This window comes from Palaemon carinicauda, chromosome 14, assembly GCF_036898095.1.
Source record: "Palaemon carinicauda isolate YSFRI2023 chromosome 14, ASM3689809v2, whole genome shotgun sequence".
Classification (NCBI taxonomy): Eukaryota; Metazoa; Arthropoda; class Malacostraca; order Decapoda; family Palaemonidae; genus Palaemon; species Palaemon carinicauda.
In genome coordinates, this window is record NC_090738.1 from 112521095 (window position 1) to 112540803 (window position 19709).

General features: G+C 37.5%; 1 protein-coding gene across 1 annotated transcript in view; it reads left to right on the plus strand.

Moving 5' to 3' along the window:
* The window catches only part of LOC137652925 (uncharacterized), a 157401-nt gene extending 137928 nt beyond the window's left edge, over positions 1-19473 (plus strand). Inside the window, exons 3-10 of the mRNA XM_068386320.1 lie at positions 1-1026; positions 1230-1411; positions 1718-1845; positions 3261-3492; positions 3955-4082; positions 10525-10599; positions 10763-10933; positions 18830-19473. The exon at positions 1-1026 is cut by the window's left edge and continues 1130 nt beyond it. Coding sequence (XP_068242421.1) covers positions 1-1026; positions 1230-1411; positions 1718-1845; positions 3261-3492; positions 3955-4082; positions 10525-10599; positions 10763-10933; positions 18830-18964 — 2077 coding nt within the window. The 3' untranslated portion in view covers positions 18965-19473. The remainder of the gene's footprint in view (positions 1027-1229; positions 1412-1717; positions 1846-3260; positions 3493-3954; positions 4083-10524; positions 10600-10762; positions 10934-18829) is intronic.
* The last annotated feature ends 236 nt before the right edge of the window (positions 19474-19709 follow it).

Sequence of the window (19709 nt, forward strand, 5' to 3'; positions counted from 1 at the left end):
TCCCTCTGCCAATAATGAGACGGAAGATATTAAAAATGAAGCTACTACCTTATCATCTTCATCTACAAGTACATTCACTCCTACCACCACCTCCAACCCCATCCCATCATCATCATCTACAATAGCAACACTGCCAAAATCAAATCTTGAGAAGCTGTTTGAAAGTTCACATATTTCTAATATATCTTCATTCTTACCACCTGGTTTTAAACCAACTGAAGAATCACTTGTGGTGCCTACTGAGACTAGTGAGATTGAATCATCTTCAACAACACCATTGCCAACTACTGCCATCACAACTACTACTACTGAATCACCTGCATCAGAAAATCCCAAAGGCAGTATACTGGATTCCATACCAATTGTTGATGTGTCCTCATTCTTGCCTTCAGATTTTAAACCTAAAGATACTGAACCCACTGAAGAACCATCAGTTGACACTTTGGTCTCCTCTGTGGAACTGGTTGGCCCAACACTTTCAGAGAAAAAACTGCCTATTGTGACAAACGTTGATATTAAGAGTTTCCTGCCACCTGGATATAAACCCTCCCCAGAATCTCCAGCAGAAACCACATCTGAAAAGGCTCCAATTATACAGACTGTAGATACCGTTGGATTCCTGCCTCCAGGGTACAATCTCACTTTGGAATCTTCTGAAGGAACTACTGAAAAGATTCTTGATATACCAATAGCTGATATTTCTGATTTTCTTCCTAAAGGATATAATTCTTCTGAGGAGCCTTCTGTTGATACAATAACTGCAAAGATTCCCATAATTAAAACAATAGATGCATCAGACTTCTTTCCACCTGGTTACAACCCTGACAAAGTGCCTGATGAAGAACCATCATCCATCGCATCTACAACTGTTGAAACAGAGGTGACCACAGAAAATGGACGGAAGGGTATTATTTTTCCCCAAAGAGCAAGTGGCCGGCCAGCATACTTAACAACATCCAAACCTGCTCCCCAAACTCCATCTGGACCCCCACCAATAAAGCCCAAAATCAAGAATCTCTGGAATTCGTAAGTTGAATATAATTTTCATCCCTTATGATGATGGGTGGAAATTATACTCAGGATTAAAGTAAAATTTAAATCAATAAAAAGAAGAATTTTTGATATTTTGAGCTTTTGTGTCAAACTGGAGCAATATTTATTTTTCAAAATAGCTTTTTATTGAAAAAATCTTTATATATTTACCGGTACTTTTATTTTTATTCCTTTAGTGTTCGATCAACAACAGAGTTTACAGGCTGGAAAATTACTACACAAGCTACACCAGCTGGATCAGTTCCCAAGATTGAAGGAAGTGGGGATTCTACAACTTCAACAACAACAACTTCCACCACCACCACAACCACTACAACAACCACCACTACAACAGCACGTCCCAGGTCAACAACACCAGGTGAGTCTGTGGAAAGGCAAGGAACACAAGTTCATGAGATAGAATCGCTTATCAAGTACTATAATGCATAGTTTTCATTTCTATAGAAAATATTTCTTCTAAAGATATGAATCAGAGGCAAACCTAGCTTTGATATTATGTATGTTTACTGTACCACACAGGACAGTAGAGTACTTTTATGTTTATGTAATATACCTCATAAATGAAGATCATTCAAAGAAATCCATAAAATATGCAACCATACAGAGATCTCTTGAATGCTGTAAATATAGTGAAAGGAAACTTATTACTACTGCAATCTTTCAGGTCTTTGTGGAGCCAGATGCCGCTTAACAGCAACTTTGAGAATCATTGATGGTACCGAGTGGCGTCCAGAGTTAGGCAACAGAGATACAATTGAATGGCAAGAGTTGGCTAATACAGTGGAAATAGAGGTAAAGTTATTTTATTCTCTTATATGTATGCATTACACCTTATGGGTTTAAAAACCAATGCTAGGTAACAAAGTAGGTTTGAATACTTTTTATTTTCATTAGTGTTATGCATATAAATTAAAACTGTTACACCAGAGCTCATGTTATTGGAAATGCAATTACCCACAAATATTTACTGTAAACAAAGTATGAGGCTTGCTACTAGTTGTTTGGTTCGGATTAAGCGGACTTTTTTCAGTAAGGAAGCTTACCTAATGTGGAGTCGTTATAAAATGTATAAGAGAACTGAGATTTGGTTTACTGTCCATATTTCACATTTGGATATATACTACATAGTAAAAATAGTACTGTACTGTTTATATCAGCTGAGGAAAAAGATGGAGTAAACAGTAATAGTGCATTTGATATAAAATATCTAAACAATAGTTTATTTTACACTCATACCTGTCATTGTACTAGACTTGAAGCTTAAGATGTAGTTACCCAGCCGATGTTGTCCACAGACCCTTGGATCCCTTTTTCTTGGGTCTTAGGTGGGTGCTCAATAGTTGTTGCAGCACTCCTAGCTCCATCACCAGACTTTGTATACATTTTGTCTAAGGTAATGCATTGGCAAGGATCTTGAGAAGTAGAAATACTGGCTCTTGCACACCGTTTCTTGTTCTTTTCTTGAGGGGATACAGTAGCCACAACCATTACGTGCTGGTTGGTCATATGATGCTGGTGAGCTACACAACAGAGTAACTTTCTTGCAGACTATCTATCAAGAAGCAACTCCAGCCTCCTGACAAGGTGGAGGATGGGTCATTTAGTTTGACACTGCCAACGTTATCTCCTGTTAAGGAGATAGGGTACAAACTTCCTATTAAAGCAGTACTGGCTGAGGTCTAAATTGAAACAGCTTCTTCATACTTCTGATCAACTTTCCTTGCTCTTGAATTGCACAGTATTAAGGAGGAGATGTCGAGGGTAGAAGAAAACCTTCCAGTTTGGTTCTAGGAGACTTTCTTCCACCAGTGAGTGAATCTCCCTATTTTAAAGGATAAAAGGCCTATATAGGCATAGGAACAAAAATTAATTTTAAAAGTACTGAAAATTTTTATTTTTCCCAGCTATACAGTACAAACCAAAAGTCCTATAAATAAAATTTCCAACCTCAACCAGCCCCCTCAGTGGTAGGCTTTAGGACAAAAGTTTCTAATCTCTGTCAGGCAGGTGGGCAGGGCTTCCTCCTCACACCACTTGTCTTTAACCTATTACCTTGAAACTACCCAATGGCAGTTCCAGCGCTGCTGAAGACCAATACATATTTTATAGGATTGGTTTGTTTAGCTGGGAAAAGTAAAAGTTACTGTTATAATTTGTTTGAAATATATTTCATACTCTCTTTTATATTTTACTTTATTCATTTTCAGCTTGATTTACTGTATCGTCGCAACCCTAAACTTAGCTCATACTACGAGAGGGTTGAAATTGATTCTTTCAGCCCAGGATCTGTCCTAGTGGATTACTTTCTCCATCTGAATGATGTAAATTCCTATTTAGATACTACAGATTTAAAGGAAACTCTTAATACAGAAATGAAAGATGATGATAAATATTTCCTTGGAAAATATACTCTTGATCCTTCATCAACAGACTTCATTGGTAAGTAAATTTGTGTAAAATTGCTTTCCACATTTGTGTTCTTTCCTTTGTTATAGGAAGCAATTGCTGTTATGACATATGCTATGGAAAAAAAAGTTAGTGATATAGTATATACTGTATATTAAAAGCCCTTTCTTACCATTATGCTTCAGTGACACTGTTTTGTAAGTACATGTACAGTTGCTTATTAATCTAAAAAATTTAGTATGTACCTAGAAATGTCTAGTGTGAATTAAAATATGGGCCACCATTTTGGTGTTAATTGGAACACTTTTGTACATTATTCTATCATATATGTTTAGAATATGATTTAGGATTTTTCAAGTTTTTTAATTTTATGAAATTACTATAATAAATTAAACATAATGACTGATAACTGATATCCTTATTGAAATAATTTTTATTTAATCATAAAGGACAGTTATTGGACTACATGGGCTAACTATTTATGTTTTCCAACAGTTATGAATGAACATCAACAAACAAAGGAGGACACTAACACTGGATACCTTATCCCACAGTGGCTAATTGCAGTCATTGTTATAGGACTGGCATCTCTACTGTTCATATTGATATTTGGAATCACTGTGGTAAGTTGATTACAGTAGTAGAACCTGATTGAAATTATTTATTATTTTATTAAATGCATGAATCAACTTTCAGGTCTTAATATCTTATTCACTTCTAAATAAATAATTCAACTTAATTTTTTTTTTTTTTTTTTACATAGGTCAGAGTATCATAAAAGGATGATCGATAACTATTACGGTAATTCATAAATGATACAATAATGCATCCAGACATTAATATGAGTGGAAAGTATATTTTGTGCATTCATCAACTTTTTTCTTCATTCTTAAACAGAGCGTACAACTAATTTTTTGAAACATCATGTGTCTAAAGAGTTGCCCTTTGTTTCAGACTAAGCTATGAATAGAAAAACTTTCATCTCTTTACAATCATAAATCTATAAAAGATATATTGTAAATAATGGAATTCAAGAGTTGAATATACACTAGTTAAAATATCTTTAGAAAAAAGTGCCTAGTTTAATGAAAACTGTATAAAAGATATTTTTTTAAAGTTTCAAAACTATCATTATTTTATGTAAATTATCATACCTGGTTGGGAATAGTGTTGAGGAACATTTCCAGAAGTATCATGTTTTTTCAAGACATTTGTAATATTCTTAATTTATCTTAAGAAATTGCATCAACTTTTGACATCCGGGTCACCATGAATAATACAAATCTATCCATGAAAAAATGGATTTTAATATGAACATTTATTTCTATACTTACCGTACCTATTTCTTTCATCTCCAGAAGCTTGGTTTTGTTGTTCTTGCCCCTTAAAAATTAAAGAATTACCCATTTCCTTTCCTTTAGATAGATATACTAATGTCTCTAGTAAGCCATGCGATTAATAGCATCCACCAAAAATAGCATTCTGCGCATATCTTATCCCCATTTGCTTTATAAGAATTTAACGGATAGACCTCATTCGGTAAGAATTAGCTAGTATGGGTTTAGCAGCAATACGCTCTAATTTAGTTATCCTATGGAAACTCCCTTGGATATGTGGTTAAGATCACCCCATCAACTTGGCAGTTAAACTCTGTTCATTGCTGGAATCGAGATACAGTGTAGTCTAGTGCAAAAATTTTGTTCCAATGAAAGTGTCTTGTTAAGGTGCCTTTCATAACAACATGCCATAAAAATGTCCCTAAGATGATATGATCCATAAGTCTCTCCATCTCAGAACAGACTGACTTCATCCTTTGAACCTTTAATAATAGAGGGAAAGAATTATATTTTTCCTACAGACAAAAACCCAGAAGGAACTGCTAACAATATTCCAAATAAAAAATCCGAGCTGGCAAATGAAGAAGCTTCACAACACTGACCAGAACCCCTAACCTTTTTAGAAACCTTAGCAACTATATTGGTTGACACAGCCAATGTATGTCAAAAATAGCCAGTTACCAGATATAAGAGAATTCTAAACCCCAGGATTCTTAGCTTTTGGAAATGGGGGCCATCATCTTGATGAACACTTGAGGGACCGTTCTGGGACCAAAAGACAGTTGCTTGCATTAGTAAACCTTCAAACCTCTTGACGAAATGAAGGAATTCATTGAATTAGAGTAGGTAGGAATAGGGAAATATGTATCTGATAGGCCTTTTGAAACCATACAATCTCCATTTATTAGTGTGCCGAAAATTGTAGAGGGTGTTTCTAAGGAAAACCTTGAGAGAATTATAAACTTGAAATTTGAGACAACCAGAACTGATTTCCAGCCCCCTAACACTTTGGTAACAAGGAATAACTTGTTGTAAAAGTTCCGGAGAATTTAAACCTCTTCTATGACTTTACCAAAAAGTTTAAAGACCTACTGAACATTAAAAATTATTCCCTTAGAAGAGTATATGGAAATTGTTCCTTGGACAAGTGAAGATTGGATGATAGGAATTTCTGAATTTTTTCAACTACAACAGGGAACCACAAATTGGGACAAAATTTTCTTTGATTCAATCCCTAATACAGTACTTGACTGATTCTCAATAAGAGACAATCTTTGATTTTCCCTGTTTTCCCTGTTCTCTTGCCAAAAGTAACTGTCATTTGTTTGTTGTGCTCACCTGTCCTTTAACTGTGAAAAGATATAAAAATAGTTGAAACTGTATTGAAAGTGTGGGTACTTGTTAGTTTTAAATAAAACTTTCATTTTACCCTTCATTAGTCAGCAGACAATATTGGACAGCATTCAAAGCACCAGAAACCCTGCTGTGTACATTTGAAATGCATTTCATATTGACCAGAATTATCAATTCACTATTTTCATATAAAACTATAATAAATATATAAAACTAATTACGTACCTGCAACATAAATTTAAACCAATAAGTAGAATAAATCAGTATTTGATTTAAAAATTCAAATTAATCAAATATACAGTATCTTTACTAATATATGTCAAAAGATAAAAAAATTAGGTACGGTATTTCTTGTATCTGTAATTTCCTTCCTCATGGACTAGAGCAGAGATTAGATCATAATCCAGAATGAAATTGGGTAATTAATCAGTCTTGCAGAATAGATGGCTTTACCACTAAATGTGAAGTAGAATAAACTGCCTTTCTTTGAATTCGAGATAACAAATCAGATTTTCTTACAATGAACTACAAACTTGAGATGCCTCAGCTGTCTGTTGATTGTGACAATTCCGAATAACATCATAGTTTATGTTACGTAACTTAATGTTAAGTAACTTCGTCTTCGTTTATAGTATCAGAGCTATTATTATTATTACTAAGCTACAACACTAGTTGGAAAAGCAAGATATCATATGCCCAAGGGCTCCATTAGGAGAAAATAGCCCAATGAGGAAGGAAATAGAAATAGAATAGGGTGCCCGAGTGTACCCTCAAGCAAGAGAACTCTAACCCACGACATTGGAAGACCATGCTACAGAGGCTATGGCACTACTCGAGATAGAGAACAATGGTTTGATTTTGCTCATTAGAAATGTAGCAGTCAGGCATTATAGTCATTCCCTTTGAAAAAAGCTATGCTAGTCTTCTCTGGATATCTCCTTGAACTATAAGTAAGCTTTATTTTATGCCTAAACTTTAATTTCATCAGTAACCATTGAAAAAAATTTCCAAGAGGAACAGTGAGGTCTTTGCACTCCTCACAACAAATCTCTAAATAAAAATTTTTCCCTGGCATGATCCGCCACGAGGGTTTCACCAATAAACCCCCCCAAAATTTCTTTGCATAGCCACTCAGCAATTTCTTACGTTCAGAAAAATCTTTAAAAAAAAAGTCAATCTAGAGCTTGTTAGACAGCAACAAATTAAAAGACTGGATACAACAATATAATATGCACAGTATGTAATTGTTTGGTAGATGCTGTTAGTCTTATGGTTTACTAAAGGGATTCATTTATTGGAGGGATACGAAACGAGTACCAGTAATTTTTTTTCCTTTTTTAATAAAGACATAACCAGCTTCTGAAGACGAGCCAAATAAACATCAGGGAAGGTTCATTGAAATAAACGGATTTTGACGTAGGAAAAATCTATTTTTGGGTGAGATAGTCATGTCGTCCTGATGGAAGTTTCCTTAGGCAGCTTCCTACTGCATAATATTTCTGCGAGTGATATTATTCAGTGCCGTGAGAAATTGTTGAATAATAGGTTCCCTTGTTCCTCTGTCACCTAGCAATCCATTATATACATTAGTCTTTACTAAGACATTTGTTCCTCTTCTGGACCTCCTGATTTGAGATTTGGGTTAGTATGAAAGTTTTCATGAAATTTTCTATAAAAAACTATTGGATATATATGTATTGCATAATGTACTGAATTGGTCACCTGCCATTTGTTCTTAGTTTCTACCTACTAATGATCCAGATCCGCTCATGCAAAGACATCCACTCCTAGCCCTCCCACTTATGTCTCTAAGACTTCAGAACTGATGTGGATGAGGACAAGCACTACCACAATTTGGGCTCATGGAAATTGATTGGCTTGTCTGAAAAGTTTGCTTTACATCAGTAGACAATTTATCACTAGAAAAACAATGTAGACATTTCCAGTTTAATTTTCTAATTGTTAAAAGCTATGACATGGAAGGGACTGACAAAATTAATTCTTTTATAAGCACTTGTAGTTGGTTTTATTTATTAAAAGAGACAATATTGTAAAGATGACTTTAAACTTAGTGTTATCTTCTGGTGCAATTACTTAATTTTGCACACAACTTCATTATCAATTTAATATGTTCTATTTTTGTTTGTGGGTGAAGTGTACAAGATTAATAATTATTTAAATTTCTTAACTCTTGGCCTTCCTTCTTTTTACATTTAGCTTTTGATTTAACTCTCAAGCCTGGCACTTGAAATTTGCATGTATATATGTTAGCCATTTGCACTGGGAAGTACTGTACTTTCATATTAAGTGTAACTTTCCTCAAAAGTGATACAGTATCATGAATACTCTGATTAACTCTTCAGAACGGTACTGTACATTTGAATACACCGACTATAAGTTGATATAAAAAAAATACTATATTAGAAGCCTTTTATACTTATGAAGTTAGAAAAGAGCTTTTCATGATAACTTTAAGATATCCCTCAATGTACAAAATAGGATCCAAGTTCGAAAAAAATGACAAAAATTCCTAAATATATACTGTATTGAAATTTTTTACGCAATATCAGTACTTCAAATATCAGTCAATGTGGAATTATATTTGGCACAATATTTTTTTTAATGGTCACATGTGGCTATGTAAATACCTTGAACAGTACTGTATTTCACAGAAGATCTGTTTAACCTATGATGATTAACTGAATTGCCTGTTACACACTATATAAAACATACCTAATGACTTATGTTCAGGGCATCGGAAGGTATTTAGCAGTGCTTTGTTTGGAAGAATTAAGTAACTAATTTTTACAAGCATACAGTAATTGTTTTAGTTTGTAGACACACTTACTCACTATATCATACTATCAGTTAAGCTTTCATATAAAGTTGATGGATACCTGGAGGTAACTATTTTCTCTTCAGCTTTACATCTGCTGAGTTATGTCTATCTAATGTAAGAACATTAGAACAGTATTAGTTATAAGGTAAATTATTATTGTACTGTATAAGAATATTAGCAGTAGTGTAAAGTGGTCATAATTGGTTTTTAAAGCTCTGGAAAGTATTTGAATGAAATGTAATGTTTGTGCTATCACGAGGCCACCAAGTTTCCTCCATTTGGCTAATGTTCCTAGCATGTGGTTAGTCTACTGGCAACTTATACAAATATAGTATACACTATTCATTCATTATCATCATCTTTTCTATTTTTGGTGAATCAGATGCTATCATAGTACAGTGAACATTCTTTTATTATAAAATTTTATATTTTACCTCCCAATTTACTCTTAATAGGAGGAAATCATAACTGTACATATTTTCCTTATTGTAAAATGTTTTTGTGTTTCATACCAGTCACTTTTTTCTGTATTTCATGAAACAAGGATCAAGTATTTGATATTTCATTGGTCACACAAATAGTACTTCTAGAATCAGAAAAAAATGACAAATTTAAGATTTTAGTACTGACTATAAAGCGTTAGGCAAGTAACTAGTTTATTTTCACTTGTAGGGCAAGCAGGAACTATATTTAGTTAAGATAACCCACATTAGTCCAGAGGATTAGGCTGTTATGAAATAATACTGACCACTTCGAAGACCTCGCCTTTTTCTAATGTCTGATCAGCTTTTTGGCAATAGTAGTACTGTACTATACTCTCATAATTTTCAAATAGAAAACCTGTTTTACAGTTAGTTCCATTTTCTAGTTGATACTTACAATAGTCCTTATTGCTTGTAAAGGCATCGTATAATATGATATATGCTAATGAGATTTTCCTGACTAACTTGGAAAAAAAATTCTTAAACAAATATTTTGACCAGTAAAGCACTTGTCTTAACTGTGGTCTTGGGTGTTACTTATATACGAGTTCTGTGAGCAAATAACATTATAGGTTTGAATTTTTAAAATCTATATTAAATTATGGGTTCCCTCATTTATACTGTCTAAAAGAATTGAATAGGATATGCAAAATTATTACAGTGGAAGCATTAGGAGGAAAACACAGGCAGGTACTTTCTATATCAATGTCAAACTATTTATTACTAAAGTCATTTTGTTCACGTAAATTAGTGGGAAAAAATTTTCATCTTTCATACTGTGCATGGTTACTTTAGACTTAATAGTATTATGAAGTCTGGATTAAATTTTTTTTAATGAATTAATAATGGCACTGCACATTTCTTTACTTCCTGAAATTGGTAAAGCTTACTTCTGTTTACTACCTTTGCATGAATATATATAATTTCATTGAATATTTATATAAACTTCTTGGGCTTTTGGCCTTGCAACTGCATCTCGGAATGAAGTTGATGCACGAGCCAACCCTTCCTATGGCTTTAATCACCCTTTCTTCCTTTGCATGTTTACCTCCAGTATGTGAATCGTACCTGTGCAACTGTGAAACCAGCCAACGTCCCCTTAACTGAAGACATCTTCAACGAGTGTGATGTGGGTTATAAGCTTTGTTTCTTAATCTTTTGCATGCTCAAAATCTTACCTTTCAATTTTCCTGCTATTTTTCTTTTTCCTTATTTTCAATTTGCTTAATTTACTCTTCAGTATACTGATTATCTATTAACAGATCATCAATTCACAGTAATCATATTTACAGCTCGTGAACCGTGCACGTGTGAAGAAGAGGCACGATGTTCCTTTGACAGCTGAAATGCTCAACGAACTGAATAAAGCTCATCATATGGGTGGTGTTGATAACTACGCCATGGATGGCCTGTATGACATGGAAGATATTTGGAATGAAAAAGTTGACAGAAGAGCAATGAAGGTAGGGAATATTATTGTTTTCAGAATTAAGTTAATGCTATTATTAAAATTTTTCCTCATTATTGTACTTTAAACATCTACAGTACAGTGTGGGAATTTATAGGAGAAACAAAAAATTTAATTATAATGTGAAACCAACTTACCATGTGTATCTTTTCTCGGTTTTCATTCATTATCCAAGGAAGGTCGGTAATTGCAGTGGCTCTTTAAGTTAATTTTGATTAGATGAAGGCATTTGACATAAAAAATTATTTTTCCATTAGGTTACCTAGCTGGTCCCAAGATTAGAAAAAGAAAGTGGGTGGCTTTAGTTTATTTATCAGTAAAAGCATAGAGAACTTTTAAGCAAGATTTCCCAGCAACACTTGCCACTGCTGAGCTGGAAGAGAAGGCTATTTAGTGAAAGGGAAGGCAGTGCCAAGTAGGTGAGAAATTCTGGTTTAAATGGCCCCCAGTACCCTTTAAGCAAATACGCTGTGCAATTAGTCATAAGGCGAGAGGAAGATAAGCAAGCTCTCTTTAATTGTAGGAATAAGTGGTGGGAAAACAGTAGGGAAGTGGGGGGGGAAATTGTGAAAAGAAAAGCAGCAGCTTGGACATTTGTTGTATTCAGGGAATAAGATTTAAATGAGCTGGCTCAAAAAACATATGGGTTTGTTACAAGACAAACAAAATGAAGTGGTCTTGGAGGAAATTGTGTAAATGTGCTACAGAAGGAGCTAATAGATGAAAGAATTTTGAAGATTCAAGATTAACATGAGAGATGAGCAGAAAGAGAAGCTAGAATTTTGTTTAAGACTATTAGAACCACAGTTAGATGGTATGCATGTACTGTAATGATAGATCTAAATTAACATAAAGAACAGACGTATGTAAACCATATATTTTATGGGTAAATATAGCATAGGAAAATAAATTGGGGAAAAAGAAATTATAGAAAATACCCAGGCATGAATTAAAGCTGCTGAAAAGTCATTTTAAAAGTAATTTGTATTTTTCCTAACTAAACAAACCTGAGTTCTTTATTTAATGGAGTAGAATAACAGTGAAGGCTGGACTATGGCAGTTAAAGTTATTAACAAGGTGTAAACCTAAAGAGACTTCCGTCACTGTGATGTCAAATACTAGCGCATGTACAATAGTTCCCTTTCCCGCTTGGCAGAAGCAAAATCGAGGAGGAACACAGTCTTTAGGATAAGGTCCCTATCTGATGTGCACCCCAGAGGTTCCTATGGGGCCCTCTTTAAAGAACTTGGAACTTGAACGACATAGTTGGTGGGCTAACCTCGACTGTAGGTCAAGACTGCTCAAAGCTTCGTCTTACAGGCTACCAATGTAAGAGCCTGCCACGATGCAAGACTAATGTAAAACAAACAAGTTTTGTTTTGTATAGTAGAGAAATCTACTGTTAAGTCTGAATATTTGGCTTAAAGACAAGTGATAACCTTTTGCTGCAGAAAGAGAAGAGTTTCTGCTTACGGAGGTAAAACAGGAAATACGCTATCGGGGAGAGGGGCTTCGAACAGATGGATACTCCTCCCACTGCACCAACCACAGAAGACAGACCACTTGGACTGGTAGACTGATGCAGAGGATTTTCAGAGGTATCCAGACTTTTCGGGCAGTTTCCCAAGAAACACAGATGCTGGATAACCACGCATGAAGATACATATGTACTGCATTGTGGAAAAACCTGGTGTGAAGTTGTTTCAGCAGATGTGCAAGGTACAGCAGTTTGCTGGTAAACTCCACTAGCAATTGCAGGTGGTCTAGAAACCATTCTCAGTGCAGGTACAGATTCAAACCTTGTTGCTTTCTGAGGACTCAAAGACTATTCTCCATTAATGATGCCTTTCCTGCTCAGCTGATCCGCTAAGATGTTTAATCTGCCAGGGATTTATTGGGCTAAGAGGGATCGCACTGTCCTCTCCCCACTGAAAGTCTCTACTGGCAGTTGGCACAGCCAATGGGGGGACTGTCCCTTCTTTCTTGCAGATGTAGTACACCATGATGAAGTAATCTCTCGTCAACACTACTGAGTGGCCCCAAAGCAGATGTTGAATACTAGAGACAATCTGGGTCTGACCAAGCTCCTAAAACAAACAGATGATCAAGATGGGCCCTAAACCCTTGGTGAAAGAGTTTGTGAAGAGCCTGAATTCTGGGGGGTGTGGATAGAATGCTGACAGACCCCCCCGCTTGAGTTTGATTGGTCTAACCACCAGAGAAGGTCTAACCTGGAGTGTGGGCCTACCTGGATCAACCTCTGGGGATTGTCCTTATGTCGAGACCAAAAATAGTCAGGTCCCATTGCAGGATCCTTGTACGGAGTTTACCTTGGGTCCGCCTGGTTACTAGAGGCCAGATTTTTCATTAACACCAACATTGCTGAGCTAGAATTTCCCGAGGCACGATTCCCAGGTAAACCAGTACCCGATTTGGTGATAAGACAGACTTCTCCAGAATTATCACTATCTCCAGATCCTGACAAACTCGAGAAGCCTTGTCTCGATAGTCCAGAAGAATCTCTTACTGAGCCTGTGAGGATTAGCCAGTCATCCAAGTACCGTAGCAAGCGAATCCTGTTGTTGTGGGCCCAAGATGATACTAGTTTGAAGACCCTAACAAAGACCTGAGGGGATGTCATCAAGTCAAAGGAGAGGACTTTGAACTGGTACGTTCATCCATCTACTACCACAAGCAGGAATTTTCTGGACACAAGGATGAATCGGGATGCAAAAGTAAGCATCTTTCAGATCTAGCGTGACCGTGAAGTCCCTCTGTCTGACAGTTTGGAAGACTGTAGATGCTGTCTCCATCTTGAACTTAGCCTGCCTGATGAACAAGTTCAGACATGAGAGGTCAATGACATATCTTCCTCTTCCAGATACCTTCTAGGCAAGAAAGTTTACAGAAAAAACCTTAGATCTCGTCGTCGACCTTCTGGAGGGCACGATCCTTCACTGAGATCTCTGCATATTATGATGATGTTATTGGAGGAGGAATTAGATGAATACTGTAGGTGGTGGTTGGTACCTAGTCCGCATGTCGTGGGTGGTCTAAACCTTCGCAGTGAACAACCACCACATCTCGTCCTCTTCACTTTCCCCTTCCTATAGAATGACTTGCCCTTACCTGGTTTGAAAGGGATGAGCTGGCTTTTTTAAGGATGAACTGAGTCTTCGCCACTTTTACTGAGGATCTATTGAGGGTAGAGACGCAAGCTGGTGGTCTGGTTGTGACTGAAGTGGAGCATTGAGGCTGCGAAAAAGAGAGTATTCAAGTTTGTGAAACACTTAGGTACTCCACTGCCTTTGAACATGAGTAAATTATGATTTTTCACGGCATTCTTCTTGGGATTGGACAAGTCCCCCATGCTGGCTAGGTACTCCACCAGGTACTTGCCTAGTTGTCATTCCTAGATGCTGCTTGAAGGGTATTCGTGGTTGTCGACTCCATATCTGAAGCTTCTGCATGGCTGAAGGAAACCGTGATGGAGAAAAGTGTATCCAAGGATCAGCCTGTGAAAGCGTAGTTACCGCACTGTCGAAAGGCAAAGGATGGGTGTTCAATACTTTGTAGTATTAGCATTGTTTTGACTTAAGAGTCAGCAGCAAGGGAGAGGAACATGCAGATCTCAGAAACTCCTTTTCGACAGGGACATGTTCTCCTATCTTCTTAAAACCCAACTTCGACAGTGAAGTCCATAGCAATTCCAAAGTGGGTTTGGGACCTGGAGGAGAGCCGCACAAGCCAAAGACTGATCTTTTGCTTTTTGGTGATAGATCAAGCCTCTCCTATGCTGGTGACAGAGCGGATAGTCTGAAGTACTGCAAGAAATTTTATCCCGCTTTTTCCTCTTTAGAGAGGGGTGTTTTCGGGCCCGTTGGTGGAACATCAGCTAGGTAAACTCAGATTCCTCATCTGACTCGCCTTCTCCTAGGTTAAAGTTTTCCACATTAAGATTCTTGACTCCCCTGGGTTTGGGAAGACAGCTGTTGCAGTTGATCATCTACCACTGGGGTGTGTGGTCCTAGAATCCTGTTGCTAGTCATGGGGTGCAGGTTCATTGCAAAAGGATCCCGTGAAGATCCATATTTTCATACTTGCGGGAACTGGTCATGTCCTCAGCTCCTGTGGTTAATGGCGGAAAGAGCATCATCCATTGTTGAAGAACCGGTTCTCGGTGCTCGTCTGGTAAGGTAATAGGGATCAAATCTGTAAGAATCTAGAAAGGAAATCTCTCTTGGGGAAAAGGGAGCCCTTATGTGTATGCAAGGCCTGGCATCCAATCTCTGAGGAAGAGAATCCCATCGGGAGCGTCAAGAGCATCTGTAGTGCGAGGACAATGCTTGGTTGTAGCAACATCTCCTAGAGCATCCTGACTGCAAAGTAGAGATCTAGTAGCAATGGCGAGGAGAGCTACGAATCCTCCAACAAGGGAAGTCCTCAAGGCTGACCTGGAACGTTGTCATCTGCTTCGTGAAGGCAAGGTAGAGTGCAACTTCGTCTTCTTCAAAGCCCATAACGGGAGAGTTTCCTTTGCGAAACGTGTGAGGAGGCACTGGCAGGTAAGATCCTACTACAGAAAGGTCTAGTGAAGTAGCGATCGTTGAGTGTCTTGCGAGCAAGGAAGCAGAATTTTCATAGATAGTTTACTAAAACCAATTTCAAGTCTGGCACTGAGGATGAGATATCACTCCCAGATGGCCGAGGAAAACTGTGATGGTCTCCCAAAGAGTGCTGAGACGGGAGAGCAGAGGCTGAATGACAAGGAGGTGATTTAGGCAGGTGAAGACCTGCGAAGGAGTTGTCAGGAGAAAGCGCAGCCTGTAAGGAAGATGGCATCGAGTTCGTCCCAAGAGAGGCTATAGCAGTCAGTCGAAGTATGTCTGCTTTAAGTAAATCAAGAGAAAAGGAAGTGTTAGTGGAACTACTCTGAGGGGGAGGCAATGCCACTTCGCTAAGAGAAGCGACAGAGCCTCCTCGCCCAAGAGGTGGACACCAAATCACATGACCATTAAATGGCAGGGAACAGTTAGAAGGGAGAGCTCCAGGGAAAGAGAGGCAGGTCTGAATGGACTTCCTAGACTTCGACACCAAAGGCAGACTCCTTTTTAGCCTTCTTCCTTCTGCGGAACAATACCCACTATAAGGATGGCTAAGCCTGGTATGACCCGTGAGGTTCCACCTCAACATTGCTCATACATGTCCCGCAGGTGGAATACGTGGACATGTCCGCAGTACCATAAGTAAATAACAAGTACGCAAGTGGAAGAAAAGTAAAAAAATCACAAGTTAATGTAAAGCATGAACTGCCAAATTTATTGCCAGAGGAACAAGTTCTCTCTAACAGTTAAAATTCAATTGAGATTTAGTGAGCTGGAAGAGTGGCTACTGCCACCCAGCAGCCGACAGGTTATTTACACCTCATTAAAAAGCTTTAACTGCCATATGTTTCCTGGCTAGTAGAGTGGTAATGTGTTCGACACTCATTCGCAGGGCAGCAGATAGATTCCAGCCCAGGACCGTAAATTTAAGGTTTATTGGGGGAGGTTACTACTGTACTTGGGTTGGCCTTGCCTGGCTGATGTTCTGGTGACCATTATTTTGATAAAACTGGAACTGAAACCAGACACCTTTACCTTTATATTCCATGTTTCTGTTATTCTACTCCATACAAGTAAAGAATGAATGGTTTCTATTTATATAGGAACAAAAAAATCTTCATCCACTGAGGTCGTTGAACTTTCAAATGAGGTGTACCTTGATTCCATCTGCTGAAGCTGGAGCTTATCCAGAGTCGGGTGTTGATGAAGAAATGGTATCCCTGGACTTCTTCCTAGGGAGTATGGAGCTCTCGAATGGATCCGTTGGGAGGTCCTGGGGCTTTGCCCATTTCTTTTTGGGGCTCAAGATTGAACCTGGTTGATAATATGTAAGGTAGAAGCAATAGCCTCTTCTGTAGTCAAGATGATGCCTTTTGTACTCGGACATGCCTCGGTTTACAAGGCAGAGCCCTGTACCACTGAGTAGCTCACAGGAAATACTGCTGGCAGAAGTATGTGTAAGCTGCTTGTCCACCAAGGATTCGGAGTCCCTGTCGTGGCCGATCAAGCCTTAACATAGTACAACCTCCTACTCTACCCAACACCCGAATGAGAAATAACTCGTCACGGTGCAGCAGACCTCCACCACCTAAGATTCATGGTGATGAGAAGAGGAAGGAGAACATTGTCTGGAGCCTCTAATCTTGCATTCATTTTAGGAAGTTGTCTGAAAGAGTTTGATGCCTCAACTATCTTGGGACTCCAAATTATGTTTCGTGAAGTGTGACTGCAAGAAGTTCTCGCTGAGGAGTGCTCCCTCTAAGAATGATCGTGTGATGACTAGTCCCGGAAATGTGAAGATTTGGGAGAATGAATGCATGGAGTATGCACTCTAGCAGATTCTGCATGTGAAGACTTAATGTTGGGAGACCCTGATTTCAAAGATGTGTACATGTATGAGGACCTTCCTACAAGCATGCTAACCATGGATGGTCTTGCAAGTAGACATCAATCATGCAGCCACTAGCGTGTAAAGAACTTGTGCATGAATCCCAAGTGCCCTAAGACATTGCTTGACAAGAAGCTACGCAGAGACCGCTTGTAGAGGCTCTGCTTATGAAGAATGATTGCTTGAACACGTATTGTATGTTAAAACTTGGTGTACAGATTTAGCACCTAGATGTTCTGAAGTCTTGATGTAACCTAATGAAGATGTGATCATGCATGTCATGCTGGTGGAGAACCCTCGGCTTGGGATTGTGTGCGAAGAGGTTGTACACGTAGATCTCTCTGGGGCTGACTATCTGTCAGAAGGTAACACTTGTTCTGTGTCGAGTTGACTTTAATGCCTCGCTGTCTGACAGAGTACAAGCAATTTGCATGCCTGCAACAGGAGGAGAACTGTAGCTTAAAACACAACATCACCCATCATGCTTGCATGAAGGGGGTTTATGAGAAGTCTGGTCATATTTTGGATGCTTACTCTTCGCTCGTGGAGATCAGGCAGCATCTAAGGGCGAGGTTGGTGAAACTACAAAAAGTAACAAACAAAAACCTTCCAGAACTTTTGTGTTCAGTTAAGTATAAATAGGGTTCAGTGGTGTGAAACTATTTCTTTTAGAAAAAGACAAGGCAAAAGAAATTTATATAAAATCTTCAGTAAATGTTTTTACAAAATCTACACAGTACAGTACTTAAATTAATAATCTACACAGTGCTTAATTTAATAAAGATAAGAATGTACAGTAGTGGGAAATATTAAATGAAAAAAGGAATAAGGATAAGGAATACACATACAGAAATTAATAGAAATTTGTGAATAACTGAATTGAAAAAGAAAAGGAAATGGGAGCAATCTTATAGTCACTGGTGTTAAACTAAAATCAGTGCCAATAGAATATAGTTGGAAATACAGAATAATAAATAAAATAGGAAGAATATGGAATGAGGACATATTGGGAGTTAGAAAATGATGGTATTCTTAACTGGCTTGAAATTGTCAGTAAAAATTGCGATTAAAAAGATTGAAATTAAATCAAGGAGGGAGAGTGAGGGAAATCCTTTGAGTCTTTGAGCAACTGCTGCCTTTACTCAAAACTTAACTTTACAGCAACCTAATCTACTGGGTGGTAGTGCGCAGGCAGTGTTTTCAGTTTAGCTGCTGTTCAGCTTAAGTTCTTTTATAATGGTATTGAAAGTTAAAGTGCATATTTGATTCTATGGATAAGGTGGCTTTACAGCAGTACTGTAATGGGTTTGTATGTGCAAGTAATTGTATTCTTAAAATATGTATTTATAGTACATTAATTTTAATTTGCATTTTAAATACTAAATTTTACCTTTTTCAGCCACCATCCAGCAAAGGACGAGGTTATAATCCTAATTACAATATCAACATTTATGACTCGTGGCGTACAGACTGGTCCGGCCCTTATGGTTCTTCTGCAACTTACGCTAAACGACGTCCGGATACAAACTTCTGACATGAGGATTCTCAAGAGGAAGACATTGAAGATTTTTAGATTGGGGCAACATCTTGATTCTGAGAAGCACAGTGATACCGTTAAAATACACTCTGATCCTCAGTTGACATCTGTGAAGAAAAAAAAAACTCAGATTATCTACTATTGAGACCAAAGAGTATTTGATGGCTTCACCTAAGATGTTTCTCTGAATTGACATGATACTCAGCAGTATAATGTTGGGTGATACCCCTTATGTAGAGTCAGCACTACCCTCCTGCCTCCACTTCAGGAAAACGTTTTTATACAGCTGTTAAGTTTATCAAAGTCTATCATTTTGATGACTTAGGGAAGTATTGAACTCTACATAACTTAATGGTCTTCAGAAATTGTGTTCATCACCAGTACTTCATATTAGTTGATTTTTTCCAACTTGCCTATATGCTTAAGTGCTCTAACTCCTTCCTACCTCCATTCTCACTTCCTGGTCTACATCATAATACTGTACTATGTATAAAATTTAATAAATTCTTTATCTATTAATATACCAATTAGATTTAAAAAATTACTTCAGATGCCTTCAATGATGGTGAACACAGTTTTGTCTCCTTTTGGGAACAATACTGTACAATGTCATCCTGACTTGAAATATGGAAAGGTTAGAAAATAGCTCCTATAAATTGAAGAAGAGTCCTGTTATCTTTTCAGTTCTTAGCGAATTTTAGAATATTGTTCAAATATTTTAGAATGTAGGAATTTAGAGGAT